We start from the raw sequence: 15,399 nt of genomic DNA on the forward strand, positions 1-15,399 counted from the left end.
AATCATTTCTCAGGACAGGATCTGAAAAAGATTTTCACTACAGGGTGAATAACTAATGATGCTTACAAGGCTCGGCTCAGGCGTGTGTGCACAGTAGTGGGCAAGAGGCTCCGGGTGGAATGCCAGGCGCGGGGGGAAGGGAGTGGGGGCGGTGGTAGGAATTTATTTTTGCTGGGAGATGGATGTTCTAGACGTCCTTTAAATCATATCCTGTAGACCACTGGCTGGTCCTCTCCTTCATCTAGGGTTGACCCTGAACACCCTCTAGGCGCCCCGCCCCCCCATGCCCTCCACCTCCCCACCCCCGTGTCACACGTCTCACGACGGTGGGCAAACTGAGCTATGGAGATTAGGGGGCGCTCCAGGTCACTGGGCTTGCGGGGGGTCTCCACTAGGGGCCCCCATCCTTCCGCCAGGCTCCCTCACCTTCGGAACGCGGAACAACCCCGGGGCAGGAGGCGTGGAAAGTTGAGAGGGGCCGGGGGTGTTCGTGTTGTGTAAACCACGGGCGCGGGGTGGGGCGCGGGGTGGGGCGCGGGGCGGGCCCTGGGCGGGTAGGGTGGACACACCGGCCGGTATAAGGCGGGCGCCCGGTCGGCTACACAGCGCATCACCTCGACCGCTCCGTCTGCGCTTCGCTGCGGCCCCGGGTGAGTTCTCGCCAGCGCGGCCCGGCGCCCCCGCCTTCGCCCAGCCGCCGCCTGCCCCCGGGGGGCTGCTGCGGACTCTGCGGGCGGCGCCGGGATCCCGCTGCGGCGTCTGCGAGCCCCTGGGCCGGCGGGAGGGTCGGGAGCGGCGGGCCAGCCCCGGGCTGGGCGTGCGGCGGGGCGGCTCCCCGCGCTCTGCTGGGGCGCGGGAGGGTGTGGCCTGGGTGTGTCAACGCCGCAGCTGTGGTCTTGTGAGGCTGTGTGTGGGGCTGGTTGTCCTGCCTCCACCTCCCCGCCCCCCATCCTCCCCAACTTCTCCTGGAACCCCTGGAGTTCTCAGCGGTGGCCCTATTTGCTCTTTAGGATCCTTGCACCACCTCTCCTCGTGTCCCCCTCAGGCCGCTGATCTCCTGAACCTAGAGTTTGCCCACTCGCTCCCCTTCAAGCCCTGGGTTGTCTCCTGAGGCCACCTGTGTGTGCCTGAGGCTGGGTGGTTCAGGCAGGCAGACAAAAGGAGTGCGTGGGTTCGAGGAGAAGGGGACAGAGCTCCTGGGGTGTTGGGTGAGTGGGAAGCCCCTGCTGACCAGCCCCTCTGCCCCCAGCTCTGAGTCCAGCCTTCAGCCATGGCGTGCCCCCTGGATCAGGCCATCAGCCTCCTCGTGGCTATCTTCCACAAGTACTCCAGCAGGGAGGGCGACAAGAACACCTTGAGCAAGGGTGAGCTGAAGGAGCTGATCCAGAAGGAGCTCACCATTGGCGCTGTGAGTGAGCCTCCCCAGGCTGGTCATCCCACCCCTGGCCCTGTAGAAGCAGGATTAGGAGAGGGGGAGGAGCCGGGGCATCTGACTCACATCTACCCACCTTCTGGGGCCCTGGTCCACATGCTCACTGAGCCCATTGGTCCACTCCCCTGAGGGGGTAGGGGGTCCTCTCAGCCTGGTTTTCACTCCCCAGAGTCAGGAGCAGGAGCAGACCAGTAAAGCCAAGTGAACCCAAAGTGGACTTGGGGCTTTGGTGACAAGTGAGCACAGAGCCACTTATCTGAGAGAGGGCTGCCTGGGAGGAGGAAGGGAGAGGACCCAGGGGTCTTGTCACCACTGAGTCTGGATTTCCCATTCTAACACGTTAGGAGCTGGAGGACTCGGAAATTGCAAAGCTGTTGGATGACCTGGACCAGAACAAGGACCAGGTGGTGAACTTCCAGGAATATGTCACCTTCCTTGGGGCTTTGGCTATGATATACAATGAAGTCCTCAAGGCCTGCAGTTAAGTTGGCAAAGTGGAGACACACTCTAGTGGGCTTGTCTGAGTCAAATCCAGTGGTTGTTAATTGTACAATAAATATTCTTTTTGGTCGAATCTACCCCTGTGTCCTGGCTGCCCAATGATTTCTGTTTCCTCTTCTCTTTGGTGCTGCACCAGCCATGAGACGGTTTGCTCACAGTCACCTCCCGGAGTGACTCAGTGACTCACCGGGGGTGGGGGTGGGGCGGGGGGTGGGGCGGGGGGAGGGAGCTGGTGGGAGGGTGTGTTGAGAAGCCAGAGCTGGTGTGTTGAATTAAGAATGTGCACATTATGACCTGCTGACTGAGGAGGAGCAAGCCACCCACAAGGGGGCAGCAGGTAGCTCCCTCAGCATCCTGGTCCTATTTCAGGGAGGTGAAACCCACAGGGGTCGTTTTGATTGAAGGCACAGTTTCAATACACCGCCACAAAGGAAGTAGAGTCACTAGATTTATTATTACTTACAGATCCCAGAAGTAAGGGGGCGCGATGAGCTGGGGGAAGGGCAGTCCTCTGTCCGGGGTCACAAGTGAGCCTGAAATAGAGAGCAGGGTAGCAGGAACCTATTACTTAGAAGGTGAATGGGGTGGAGGTCATTCACTTTTTGAGGGCTTCACTCTAAGTGGTTATTGTAAAGGTGCTCTGGGAAAAGTAAAGCGGGAACTTATGGCGGGAATCCTAAACTCAAGTCCTTATCTAAGTGTCCAGACTCTGGCTGAGCATGAGCAGGGTTATCCCACTGTGAAATGCCGAGGCAGCATCTCTGGAAAACAAAGTTGTTTTTTTCCTCACAGAGGGTCCACACGATGGTGGACCGACCCTGCGAAGGCCGCTGTTAGCTCATAAGCTGCCATTCTGTGAATTAGAAAAGATGCCCCTTCTGGATGAAGTCATCTTAAAGGAAGACTCAGTGGTCTCCAGGAAAGAGCGTTCTGGGCTGGGCTTGGAGAAGGAAATGATGCTTGAGCCAGGCTATGATGGGTCCAGATTGGGGCAGAGAGAGTCCTAGCGGGGTCTCCCAAGACAAAGACGTGTTTTAACTTTGAATGTGGTGAGAGGGGAAGGATGGAAGGGCCATGGGGCAAGGCTAGTCCACTTTCTCACCACATCGAAGTGGGGGCAGAGAAGGCACAGCTGGCATGCCCAAAGCCTGGGGGGAGCATTCCACGTGAGACCACCGAGGGTGCGGTATGGCTGAGTTCACCGCGCTGCCTGGGCCCCAGTCAAAGGCGGGAGGCACGCTTTAGGAGTCTGTTCCTGCATTCAGGGACAGGGTTCTTTGTGTTGAGGGTGGTGGTCTGAAGAGCTGGCAGCTGCATGAACATGTGAATCACGGGGTGCTCGTGAATGGGGCCAGGTGGGGGTCCCTGGGGCTGGGCCCACCACAGCTTCAAGCCTTTCAGTCAATATTGAGCCAGGCCATCCCTGCAGCCTCAGCAGAATGAATCACCCCAGTTATCCCATTGGAGCCAAGACTGGCTGTCAGCCCCCTGCAGGGAAGATGACTAATTGTCTGAGTCCATTGTTTGTATTAGTGTTTTTGGGCAGGGAAGGTGGGGTGCAAGGGGGTGAACTGTCTCAGGGCAGTGGGGCATCCCTTACAGTTCTCTCCCCTCCGGGCCTAGTCTGAGCCAGGCAAGTTCCTCTGTAGGAACCTCAGAGGGAGGTCACATCTTCTTTCCCCTCTTACTCACCGCCCCTCTTCCCTGAAGGCCCAAATGTGTGGAATTAAGTCGTCTTCTTCCTCCGTAGGGTGGGGATGTGCGCACAGTCCCCAGAGGGCTGGAAGCATCGCCTTTGGAGTTCCTCCTTCTCTAGTTGCCTCCGCTGCCCCACAGGGCATAGGCACTGGCACTGTTGGGGAGCAGGAAGGACTCAGAACTCCAGCTGCCCGTCTGCACAGCCACATGCAAGCCTTGGCTCTATTCCACTTCCTCTGGAAAAGTACCTTCCTGGCCCCGCAGTGGCTGGCAATTTGGGGTGTGGAGTGAGCACCCTTGCGTGGGCAGAGAGCAGGAAGTCTGGGTTGGTTTTCTTGAATTCCTGGGGAGGAGCTGATGGTGGTGGTACCACAGCCCTGGTCATCAGGGAGCCCTTCCTATGAGGAGGGATACAGGACGTGGACACCCAGGGAATGTCAGCAAGGGGATATTTTTGCTCCTAGCAATCAAATCCCAAAAAAGCAACTCAACTTCACCTGAGACACACCTGTGATGAGCAAGTCAATGAAGGGGAGGGGTTTGCAGAGACAAAGAGAATCGGAACCCCTGCCTCTCCCCTCCCCTGCTTTCAGCGGGGAGAAGACCTTGGTACAAAGAGGGAGGAGGAGTCGTTTCAGTGGGTGAAGACCTGCTGCCGCTGGGAGGGGCTGCGCAGGCAAGGCAGTCAGCATGAGCTTCCAGGGAGCTCCGGTGGGTGGGCAGGCAGGCCAGGAGGCTGAAGAGGATCAACAAACATTCTCAGTCCACCTGCTAAATAAACAGGTGTGTCCTTCTGCTTCTGCTTCTCCACAGTAGTGGAGGGGAACAGGAACATGGATTTAAAAAAGAAAACAAAACCCCAAACAAATAGCAAATCTTTTGTTTGCTCTGAGGGTATGACTTTAAAGGGTTTTCTTTTTTGCCGAGCGGGTGGTGGGAGGAGGCAGTATTTGCACTGGAATCTGGTGAGTGCAGCTGTCAAAGGGTGTAAGTGGGTGTGGAGAGGGGCACAGACTGCACATTTTTATTGCATTTGCCTCCAACCGAGGAAAGTTGGAAGTGAGCCCTTTGAGCTCACTCTGTGGAGCAGTAGTTTGGGCTCAGAGGAGACGGAGAGGTTCAGAGGTAAGCTGGGGGCTTCACGTCCTGTCCCTTTGCTGAGGTTGATCCAGGAGGTCCAGTTCACCTGCAGGCTGGACAGTAGGCGTGGCTCTGTGTTCCCCAGGTCTCCCTGCTGAGGCTCATTTTCGCCCTCTCCGTGCATAACTGACATTAATCCTCCAATCTAGCCACCGTGATGGCCGTGAGGCTGAAGCGGCGGCACCACAGCCCTTTTCTGTGTCCGGAGCGTCTCCCGTAAGAGGAGTTTAGGGCTGAGTCACAGGTGTAGCTGTTTGTTCTCTGCCAAGCAAACATGAAATTGTCAAGAACAATGCTGCTTTCCGTTTGTATAGCACTTTTACTTTCACAAGGCACTTTCAGATCCATTGTCTTTTTGATCCTTGGAAGATTTATGTGTAGTGTGTGTTACTGATCCCATTCAACAGGTGAAGACTAAGTTACAGGGAAGAAAGTGCCTCTACTCAGGGCAAACTATAAGTTAAGAAGGAGCTGGGACCACAACTGGGCACTCCCCATCCCCTGCCCGGTTCACTAGTGCTATTCTTATCACCCATACTGCGGCCATTTCTTCTCCATCTTTTTCCCTTACATTTTTTAATTACGTATTCAGAGTATTCCAGGATGATTTATGGAATGCATCTAAGATGAAGAATAATGACACAAGACCCACTGAGTCTCAGAAATGAACATGATCATTACCTTTCAACCCCCTGGGTTGTCTTCCCCATCCCATCTCCTTCCTTCTTAGTGGAACCACTGTTTGATCATTGAGTTTTCTCATTTCTTTCCTTAATAATTTTTACTACATATATTTTCATCTGTAAACAATGTATGGTTTTTGATAGTGGTGAGTTTTATATGGTTGGAATAATACCATGTATTTGTATATAGTGTGATGAAGAAGTCAAATCTGTTTTCCACATAAACAATTGTTCCAGAAAAATGTATTAAAAGTTCCTTTCCTTCTCCACCACTCTGCAATGTGGTGTATAATAAATGTGTGCGTGGGTCTGTTTCTGAGCTCTCTTTTCTGTTCTATCGATTGACTGATCTATTTCTAGGCCAATACAGTGCCATCTTAATTGTTATATTTTTGTAATAATCCTTAATATCTGGTAAGGCAAATCTCCCAGCTTGCTCTTTGTTTTCAGGGGTATCTTGGCCTCCTATTTTAAAATAGACACTTTAGAGTGAGCTTGTTAAATTCCACGAAACAACTTGTTGGGATTTTGATTGACATAGCATTAATTCTATAGATCAACTTGTGGAGAATATTGAATCTTCCAGTCCATCAACATGGTTTATTTTTCCATTTATTTAGGTTTTCTTTAATGTCTTTGAATAACATGTTATCATTTTTGCCATAAAAACACCTAATTGTACAATTTGTTGACGTTGTTGCAAATGGCATGTTTAAAAAATATATACATTGTTATTGGTATAGGAATGTAATTGAGTTTTAAAATACTTAATTTCTTTTTTTTTTTTTTTTTTGCTGGGAAAGATTCATCCTGAGTTAACATCTATTGCCAATCTTCCTGTGTCTCTTTTTTTCTCCCCCTCCTCAAGTCCCCACTACATAGTTGCATATTCTAGTTCTAGGTCCTTCTAGTTCTTCTATGTGAGCCACCGCCCCAGCATGGCTACTAACAGATGAGCAGTGAGGCTCTGTGCCCGGGAACTGGACCCAGGCTGCTGAAGTGGAGTGTGCCAAACTTTAACCACAAGGCCGTCAGGGCTGGCTCTAAAATTTTTAATTGTGGTAAAAAATATGACATAAAACTTACCATCTTAATCATTTTTAAGTACACAGTTCAGTAGTGCTAAGTATATTCATGTTGTTGGACAACAGATCTCTAGAACTTTTTTGTCTTGCAAAACTGAAAATCTGTACCCATTAAACAAGAACTTCCCATTTTCTCCTCCTCCTAGTTTTTGGCAACCATTATTCCACTTTTTGTTTGTAGGAATTTGACTACTTTAGATGTCTCATATAGGTGGAACCATACAGTATAGCCTCTTGTCACTGGCTTATTTCACTTCGTCATGTCCTCAAGGTTCATTCATATTATAGCATGTGACAGGATTTCTTTCCTTTTTGTAATTGTTTTGTATTGATTTTATATTTAGAAACTGCTAAACCCTCTTATTATTTCTAATAATTTAGATTCTCTTGGGTTTTCTACAGAGCCAATTATTTCAATCTGCAGATAATCTAATTTTTGCTTTTTCCTTTTTAATCCTTATGACTTTTATTTATTTTTCTTGCCCATTGTACTGGTGAAGACCTCTAGAACCTTGTTAAATAGAAGTGATAGTGGCACTCCTGTTTTGTTTCTGATCTTTTTTTTTTTTTTTTAAAGATTGGCACCTGGGCTAACAACTGTTGCCAATCTTATTTTTTTTCCTGCTTTATCTCCCCATTTCATCTGTGTTTTAAAATTTATTCATAGAAAGTTACTCATTTATCTTATAGTCTTATTATCTATATATTTGAAGCATTTCTAGTTATGCTCCCTAATTTTTTGGTTCCTAATGTTAATTTGTGCCTTGCCTTTCTTTTTATTTTCCTTGAATAATATTGTCAGAGGATTGTCTTTTTTTCTTCTAGTTTTTCTGAGAAACCAAATTTGGCTTTATTAATTCTTTCTATTATATATTTGTTTCCTACTTCATTAAACTCTGCTCTTGCTTTTATTTTCTTCCTTCAATATTGTTTGGGTTTATTTTGAGATGACTCATTTGTTTTTAAACTTCTGTCTTTTCTAATATATGAATTTAAGGCTATACACTTTCCTCTAAGTACTGTTTTAGCCACACTGCATGAGTATTTATATTGTTATATTGATGTATATAAAAATATAATTTAATTGTTCAGTTCTAAGCCTTTTCTTATTTCCATTATGATTTCCTTTCTTCACATGAGTAATTTTTAGAAGTCTATATTATAATTTTCAAACATATGTCTTTTTCCTAGATATCCATTTGTTATTGATTTTTAACTTATTTGCATTGTGGTCAGTTAACAGGGGATTTATGACATCAATCCTATGAAACATGTTAAAAGATGTCTTCTCTGCTTTGCTCTAGCATGAGGTCAATTCATAAAAGTTGTGTAGGTGCGTCAGAAGAACGTGTATTCTGTGGATCTCTATTTTCTTTTTTCATGTTGAGGCTTTTTTGTCTGCTTGTTTTCTCAGTTACTGAAAGAAGTCTGTTCAAATATCTCACTGAGGCCGTGAATTTATTAATTTCTTTTTGTAATTCTGTTAATATTTGTTTATATAGTTGAGGCTATAGTATTAGATGCAAACAAGGTCATAATTATTATATCTTTGGGGAATTTTGTATTAATGTGTGGTGACTATTTTCATCTCTAATAGTGCTCTTTGCATGTTATATTATATTTTATATCAATCAGCTTTTGTTTGGTTAATATTTGGCATGTGTTTTTTGGTATTTTTTTGGTTAATATTTGGCATGTATTTTGGCATATAATATGGCATATATTTTTCATTTTTCTATTGCCAACTTTCGTTATCCTTTTGCTTTGGATATATCTTTTGTAAACAGCAAATACGGCCTTAAAAAATCTGATCTGATGATCTTTATTTTTTAACTGGAACTTTTGGTTCATTGAGATATATTGAAATTACTGATACCTTTGTTTTTATTCCTATCATCTTATTTCATGCTTTCTATTTTTCCACTTTTTTTTTAAAGATTGGCACCTGATTTAACAACTGTTGCCAATCTTCTTTTTTTTTCCTGCTTTTTCTCCCCAAATCCCCCTAGTACATAGTTGGATACTTTAGTTGTGGGTCCTTCTAGTTGTGGCATGTGGGATGCCACCTCAACGTGGCCTGATGAATGGTGCCATGTCTGCACTCAGGATCCAAACCGGTGAAACCCTGGGCCGCAGAAGTGGAGCTCAGTTTCATCAAGTTTAGCAAATACCCTTAAGGCAAAAGCCAGCTTCAAAGCTCCTCTCATTTTCCTGGATTCCTATTTTTATTTAGATTTAGCCTCTGAATATTTACTAAATTCTTTGTTCCCTGATACAATTTAAAAAGGGGTTTCAAATTTTATGCAGCATTTGAGTTGTTTCTAGTTGGCCAGAGTATGTATTGCCATTATTTATTCTTTCATTCAGCAGGTATGTGCTCAGAGAGGGCCTGTGTCCCAGGACCTGTCTTCACTGTCTTAGTTGTCTTGGAGGAAATCCACTCTCTGCCCTGAGGGGGTTCCCTGTCCACAGCGAGGCAGAGGAAGTCCTTTCAGTTTAGTTAGATACTTGGCTTTAATAAATAGATTTCATAGCTGCAATAAGATATCTCACAGAAATACAAAACACCACTCCCCAGCCCCGGAGTGAGGCTGAGGCTCTGAAGAACTGCAGTGCACCAGAGTTAGATGAGATGTTAGACGTGCTCTAGTACAGTGTGTTAAAGCTGTGTTCCCTGGAGGTACTCCATGCAGGGCTGCTGAGAACAGTCAAATAATTTGTGTCCTGCACAAAAGCCCTGGCAGGGGAGTCAGTGGGGGCTGAAATTCAGCCCATGCTCAGCTGTCCAAGCTGCCACCTTGGTGCCTGGCTGCATCTGTCTGGAAGATGAGACGCTTTTCTCATTTGCATGAAGGCAGCATACAGTTTAGCAGGCCCAGAGACGTCATGCAGTGTAGGGGAGGAAGAGCTATTCCTTTCCCCTCCAGGTCCTTCTGGCTGCTCTAAGAATTAAATTCACATGAGACAGAACAACAGGAGAAAATCCAACTAGGCTTTATAACCTGTATACACGGGAGAAACCCAGGAAAACTGAGTAACTCACCAAAAGGGCCAAAGCCTCCACCTTAAATACTGTCTTTAGCTAAAGACAAAGGAGGATGTTGGGGGTAGTGGTTTGGGGCTTCAAAGGGGAGGAAGGCAATTCACATGGAGATGGAAAAGCAAATGTTTGGTAAACAAAAGTTGACCCTGCCTTGTAAAGACAATGAGAGGTGGTGAAGACTTTGATCAAATGGCCCTTGCTGGGTTCCTCCATGTCTATCACACCTGGTTTATGTCATACTATAATTATCTTATGGTATTAACTCCTTCCTGGAACGGGCTTTCTATCTGAAATTCTTTTAGGCAGTTAGGGGGAAGGTCAAAGTTTCTTCCCGAATCTTTTTTTTTTTTTGGTGAGGAAGATTGATCCTGAGCTAACATCTGTTGCCAATCTTCCTCTTTTTGCTTGAGGAGTGTCCCTGAGCTCACAGCTATGCTAATCTTCCTCTTTTTCGTGAATCTTTTTTTTTTAAAAGATTTTATTTTTTGTTTTTCTCCCCAAACCCCCCAGGACATAGTTGTGGGTCCTTCTAGTTGTGGCATGTGGGACGCCACTGCAGCGTGGCTCCATGAGTGGTGCCATGTCCACACCCAGGATCCGAACCAGTGAAACCGTGGACCACTGCAGCAGAGTGTGTGAACTTAATCACTCGGCCATGGGGCCGGCCCCACTAAATCTTTTGTTCTTAAAAATAATCAAGCCAAAGAGACATATTTTGGGGTGGCAAAATCCGATCCCCACAGTAGCCAAGGGAGTAAGGGGGAAGCCTGGTAAACAGGCTCTGGGACTTCTTCCTAGTTTCTAACAAGGAGACTCTCAGTTTTGCGTATTATATGAATGGTTTCTTCCTAAAAATTCGTTAAAAAAAAATCGACATAAGGTTTTTGATACTTTTTTCTTTTTTGAAAATCAGTAATATGATCCTTCTCACCCCTGACTCCCCTTAGTTCTGCAGAGGAAGTGGTAGAATTTCGAAGAGGGAAAGTTATTTGGTGGCTTAATTTGGCCAGGATCACATATTCAGACAAAGGCCACTGGATATAGGATACTGTGCAAGCTGGCCTATTCACCCCCAGGAGCAGAGTCTGGCTGTGGGTGAGAGTTGGTGAGTAGAACAGTCTGGCCTGGCAGGGAGCCGGGGAGGCACAGGTATCGGGCTGGAGATGCAGCTCGGGGCTGTGTGGAGGACCAGGGAAAAGGCGGGCTCCGGACATTGTCCTGTAGGCTAGTGGCTTCCTTCCTAACTTGTCAACTGAATGCTTCTTTTCATATAATTATTTTTCACAATGTAGATACTCCCCCCCCCAGATTACATCAATAAACATGGTCATTGTAAAAAAATGGGAAAATATTTAAAAATGTAAAGGAAAAAAAACTCATCTGAAATCCCATCTTGATGAAATAACCATTGGTTTGATTACATCCTTTTATACATCTCTTTTTAAATATATAATTTTACACATATGGGATCATATAATAGATGCTGATTTATTGGTGATACATCCAAAATTTGTTTTTTATTTTTTATTGTGGTAAAAAAATGCATAACATAAAATTTACCATGTTAACCGTTTTTAAGCGTGCAGTTCAGTGGTGTTAAGTACGCTCACGTTGTTGTGCAACGAATCTCCAGAACTCTTTTCATCCTGCAAAACAGAAACTCTGTACCCAACAGACAACAACTCCCCACTCTGCCTCCACTTAGCCCCTGGCAACCACTGCTCGACTTTCTGTCTCTATGGCTTTGACTACTGCAGGTACCTCATAGAAGCAGAATCGTACACTATTTATCTTTTTGTGACTGGCTTATTTCACTTAGCATAATGTCCTCAAGTTTCATCCATGTAGTAGCATGTGCTAGAATTTCTTTCCTTTTTAAGGGAGTATTATCTTTTAAAGTGCTATTTTTTGAAGTTTTTTCTTTTTACTTGCTTTCTTCTCTATCTCTCTTGTTTTTCCCCTGTAATTGCCCCCATAAAAAGGATTCTCATACCAATTCCAGTGTGTGGAGTGGGGAGGTTTCCCCAGGCCACCAAACAATTCTTGGACATCTGCCGGATGTCCTACAATTCAACTCAATTCTGACACTATCTGCCTGGAGATAGCATCAGATTCCACGGGTTAAGAGCTCAGCACTACAGGACTGGCCTCCCCCAACTTCAGGTGCCGGTCACAAGCCAGGTCGTCACCTGTGCTTCTGACCAACTGTCTATAGATCAGAGGTTGGAACCTCCGATTGAACGTTCCAACTCAGGATGCCAGCTGCAAATCTGGATTGTCATTTGTACTTCTGAGCAACTGGCTATAAATCAGAGGTTGCCACAACCCCCTTCCTGGGTTCCATTAATTTGCTAGAGTGGCTCACTGGACTCTGGAAACCCAGTTACTCACTAGATTACTGATTTATTACAAAGGATATTAAAGGATATGAATCAACAGCCAGATAAAGAGATACACAGGGTGAGGTCCTGAACAAAGGAGCTTCTGCCCTAACGGAGTTTGGGGCCATGGTACGTGGGAGCATACTAGTTCACCAACCTGGAAGCTCTCTGAATCCCCTCCTTTGGGTTTTTATGGAGGCTCCATTACATAGGCACGATTGATTAAATCATTGGCCGCTGATGATTGATTCAACCTCTAGTCCCCTTCCCCTCCCTGGAAATCTTCAGTCTTACCCCTCTATGCCTGGTCGGTTCCCCTGGCAACCAGCCCCCATCCTGCGGTGCTTTCGAAAAATCATCTCACTGACATAAACTCAGTTGTGCTGGAAAGGGCCTTGTTATAAATAATAAGATACCCATTTCACCTTTATGGCTCTGAAGCATTTTTCAGGAACAGAGGACAAGAGACCAAATCTTATAACAAAAGATGGTCCCGTTGCTCTTATCACTCAGGAAATTCTAAGGATTTTGGGAGCTGTGAGCCAGGAACCAAGGATGAAGACCAAGTATGATACTGGTCAACACAAGGTTGACATAAGGAAAGCCATATTGTAGAAAAGAGACCATATTGTAACTTTGAATGACTTCCGATTAACTAACCCAGACATGCTCTGTAGCTTTTATGGACCCTCCCAGCAGCTATAAGTTGATAACCTTGTTCTTTTGAGTTCCTCAGGAACGTGATGGCCCCAGGCAGAGAGTCTGTGCTGATGGCCATCGTCTGGACAACTGAAAGATCAGGGTATCGGTTGTTGCTCCGCTCTCTGATGCATATCCAGTAAAACAAAAGAGTATCAGGAACTGAGACCAGACGTCTGGCCCCACCTGGGGGTCAGATGGAGGCCCCACTGGGATTAGGTCTATTTTTCAGGGACTGTTAAAATTTGGGTTGTCTATTCTTCTTATCCTTCTGGTCAGACACTTGATTATAAAATATGCTTTTTAGATGTTTTAGATGTTGAGTAAGATACAAAATTCTAATAATACAAAAACATCAACATGAAGCTGGGAACAAGAGAATATTTCCACAGGTCGGCCCCGAGGCCGTGTGGTTAAGTTCGAGTTCTCCGCTACAGTGGCCCAGGTTTTTTCTGGTTCGGATCCTGGGCGCGGACATGGCACCACTCATCAGGCCACGCTGAGGCGGCGTACCATGTGCCACAACTAGAGGGACCCACAACTAGAATGTACAACTATGTGCTGGGGGGATTTGGGGAGAAAAAGCAGAAGGAAAAAAAAAAGAAAAAAAAGATTGGCAACAGTTGTTAGCTCAGGTGCCAATCTTTAAAAAAAAAAAAAGAGAGACTATTTCCAAAGGAATGTTAAACAGTTTCATTCCTCTAACCCAGATCTATGCCCTAATTCAGCAAGAAGTGGCTAGATTGGTCCTCGCCCAGAATCCCTCAAGAATGAGAAATACCAAAGAATAAGAGGGATTGAAATCAGCAGAGAGTTAGCCATTGATGATTAAGTAGCTAGGAACAAATGCTTTTTTTTCCTTTTTGCAATTACTGATTATAGCTTTAGTTGTTTTAACCCACCCATTGTTAACTGCACTGTTTAGGCAATATGCTGACTCCCACTAGGTTCCTATAGATAACATCTCCCTGGAGCCTGAGTCACCAGGGTAATGGATGTTCGAGCTGTTTTTCAGGAATTAGAACCCCTTTGTCCACTCCAGGCCGGTTGAGATCACCAACTCATCAACTGGGCCTGTGCAGATGTCGGATAAGCGGCCTTTTGACGTCAAGAGGCTAAAAACTCCACCCTCAGATCATGCTAATGCTGCCATTTTGTGAACATGGTTTCTATGAAGAGGCATGAAATCTGACTACGCTTGCACAGATCATCAATTACCTCACCTCTCCTCACCTCTCCTCACCTCCAATCACCTACCCCCCACTTTTCAGACCACCTTGCCCCCCATCCCATAAATATCCCTGAGTCCCTATTTTTGGGAAAGTGGATTTGAGACTCATGCTCTGGCTTCCTCGCATGGCTGCCTTGTGATTAAACTCTGTCTCCGCTGCAGTCTCATGGTCTTGGTGTTTGGCTTTCTGGGCGGTGGGCAAAAACGAACCTGGTTTGGTAACAAGTATATGTGAGAAATACATTTTGTTCATCTGAATGACCAAACAGATATATTTCTTATAAATCACAATATCACACCTTTCTTCTCTTTCACTATTGGGTTTTTAATATTTATCTTTATTAATGTTATCCTGAATGCACACCTGAGGTGTTCTGGACAGAGACAGATTTCTCATTAATTTCCTTACAGTAAATAATCAATGTGTCAGGGTTGCCTTGGCCCACATCTTACCTTGGGCCAGGTCCTATTCAAGGACCAAACATCCAAAGGTGAGAACAAGGAAAAATGATTTTCCTCTTCTTATAAAGGGGAAGAAGGTCTCCTTCCGAAAGGGTCTGTCCTCCTGGAAGCTGTCCTCCTCTCCTTCTGAAAGAGTCTCCTTGCAAGTGTCCTGGGCCTGAATCCTAGCCCCACCCTTTGGAATGTAAATAAAATGTATCCAGGAACCAGACAGCCCTGGAGCCTCTGGCTCCTGGTCCTAGAGATGTCTCTACATTCTGAGACGTCATTCATCCCTTTTCAAGTGTAAACAGCTAGAGAGATAGGCTTTTGGTCTCCCAGTCACCTCAGGGCTTAACCTAGGGACCTGCTCCAGTTGGTGAGCATTTCATCTTCTCTCTGGGAGAGAAGTTTTATTATCCTCTTGGATAAGCATTAACTACACAAATGGCTACAAACCTAATTCTCAGGGTTTGTGAAGAGTCCCAGGGGGCCCCGGCTTCTACTGCAGCACTGAGAAATTCACCACAGTTTCATTTCCCCACAGTCAAACCAACGGCAATATACTAGAATGCATTCTTCCATAGCTCTCTTTGTGGTTGTCACTACGTATAAATATAATTCCATGTAAGATGGAACGTAAGAGATGTATTTGTACAATGTAATTTGGATTATAAAAGTGGGATCATGATGTATTTTTGTCTCATTTTATTTTTTATCCATTTAACATATGTCATGAAAACCCCTTCAACTCAACTGGTAGAGATCTAAATCCTCCTTTTTTTTTTTTTTTAAAGATTTTATTTTTTCCTTTTTCTCCCCAAAGCTGCCCGGTACATAGTTGTATATTCTTCGTTATGGGTCCTTCTAGTTGTGGCTGAATCCTCCTTTTTAATGGCTGTATATTATTCCACAATATGGAAGCACCACAGTTTATTTGACAATTTTCTATTCCCTAGTAATGGGTAATTACCACTCCAATTTTTTCACTATAAAAAATAATAATCTTGACGAACAAACATTTGTGTATACAGACCCTTAAGGACTGATGCATTTATTTCTACA

At 45.5% G+C, this 15,399-nt stretch overlaps 1 protein-coding gene and 1 long non-coding RNA gene across 3 annotated transcripts in view; one reads left to right on the forward strand and one right to left on the reverse strand.

Moving 5' to 3' along the window:
* Positions 1-619: 619 nt before the first annotated feature.
* Positions 620-2,009, forward strand: S100A6 (S100 calcium binding protein A6). The gene is made up of 3 exons (NM_001081841.1): positions 620-650; positions 1,250-1,408; positions 1,777-2,009. Exons 2-3 carry the CDS (start codon positions 1,271-1,273, stop codon positions 1,915-1,917), a joined length of 279 nt encoding a protein of 92 aa, NP_001075310.1. The 5' UTR covers positions 620-650; positions 1,250-1,270; the 3' UTR covers positions 1,918-2,009.
* Positions 2,010-4,592: 2,583 nt separating this feature from the next.
* Positions 4,593-15,399, reverse strand: part of LOC102147651 (uncharacterized) — a 40,091-nt gene continuing 29,284 nt past the window's right edge. For both annotated transcript variants that reach the window (XR_011438707.1, XR_011438708.1), the window contains one exon: positions 4,593-5,032. This is a non-coding gene — a long non-coding RNA (uncharacterized lncRNA). The remainder of the gene's footprint in view (positions 5,033-15,399) is intronic.

Source organism: Equus caballus, chromosome 5 (genome assembly GCF_041296265.1).
Source record: "Equus caballus isolate H_3958 breed thoroughbred chromosome 5, TB-T2T, whole genome shotgun sequence".
Lineage (NCBI taxonomy): Eukaryota > Metazoa > Chordata > Mammalia > Perissodactyla > Equidae > Equus > Equus caballus.

Coding starts and splice junctions, on each gene's coding strand:
- S100A6 (NM_001081841.1), top strand. CDS start 1,271: ATGGCGTGCCCCCTGGATCAGGCCATCAGCCTCCTCGTGGCTATCTTC. Junction 1,409..1,776: donor AGGAGCTCACCATTGGCGCT/GTGAGTGAGCCT, acceptor CTAACACGTTAG/GAGCTGGAGGACTCGGAAAT.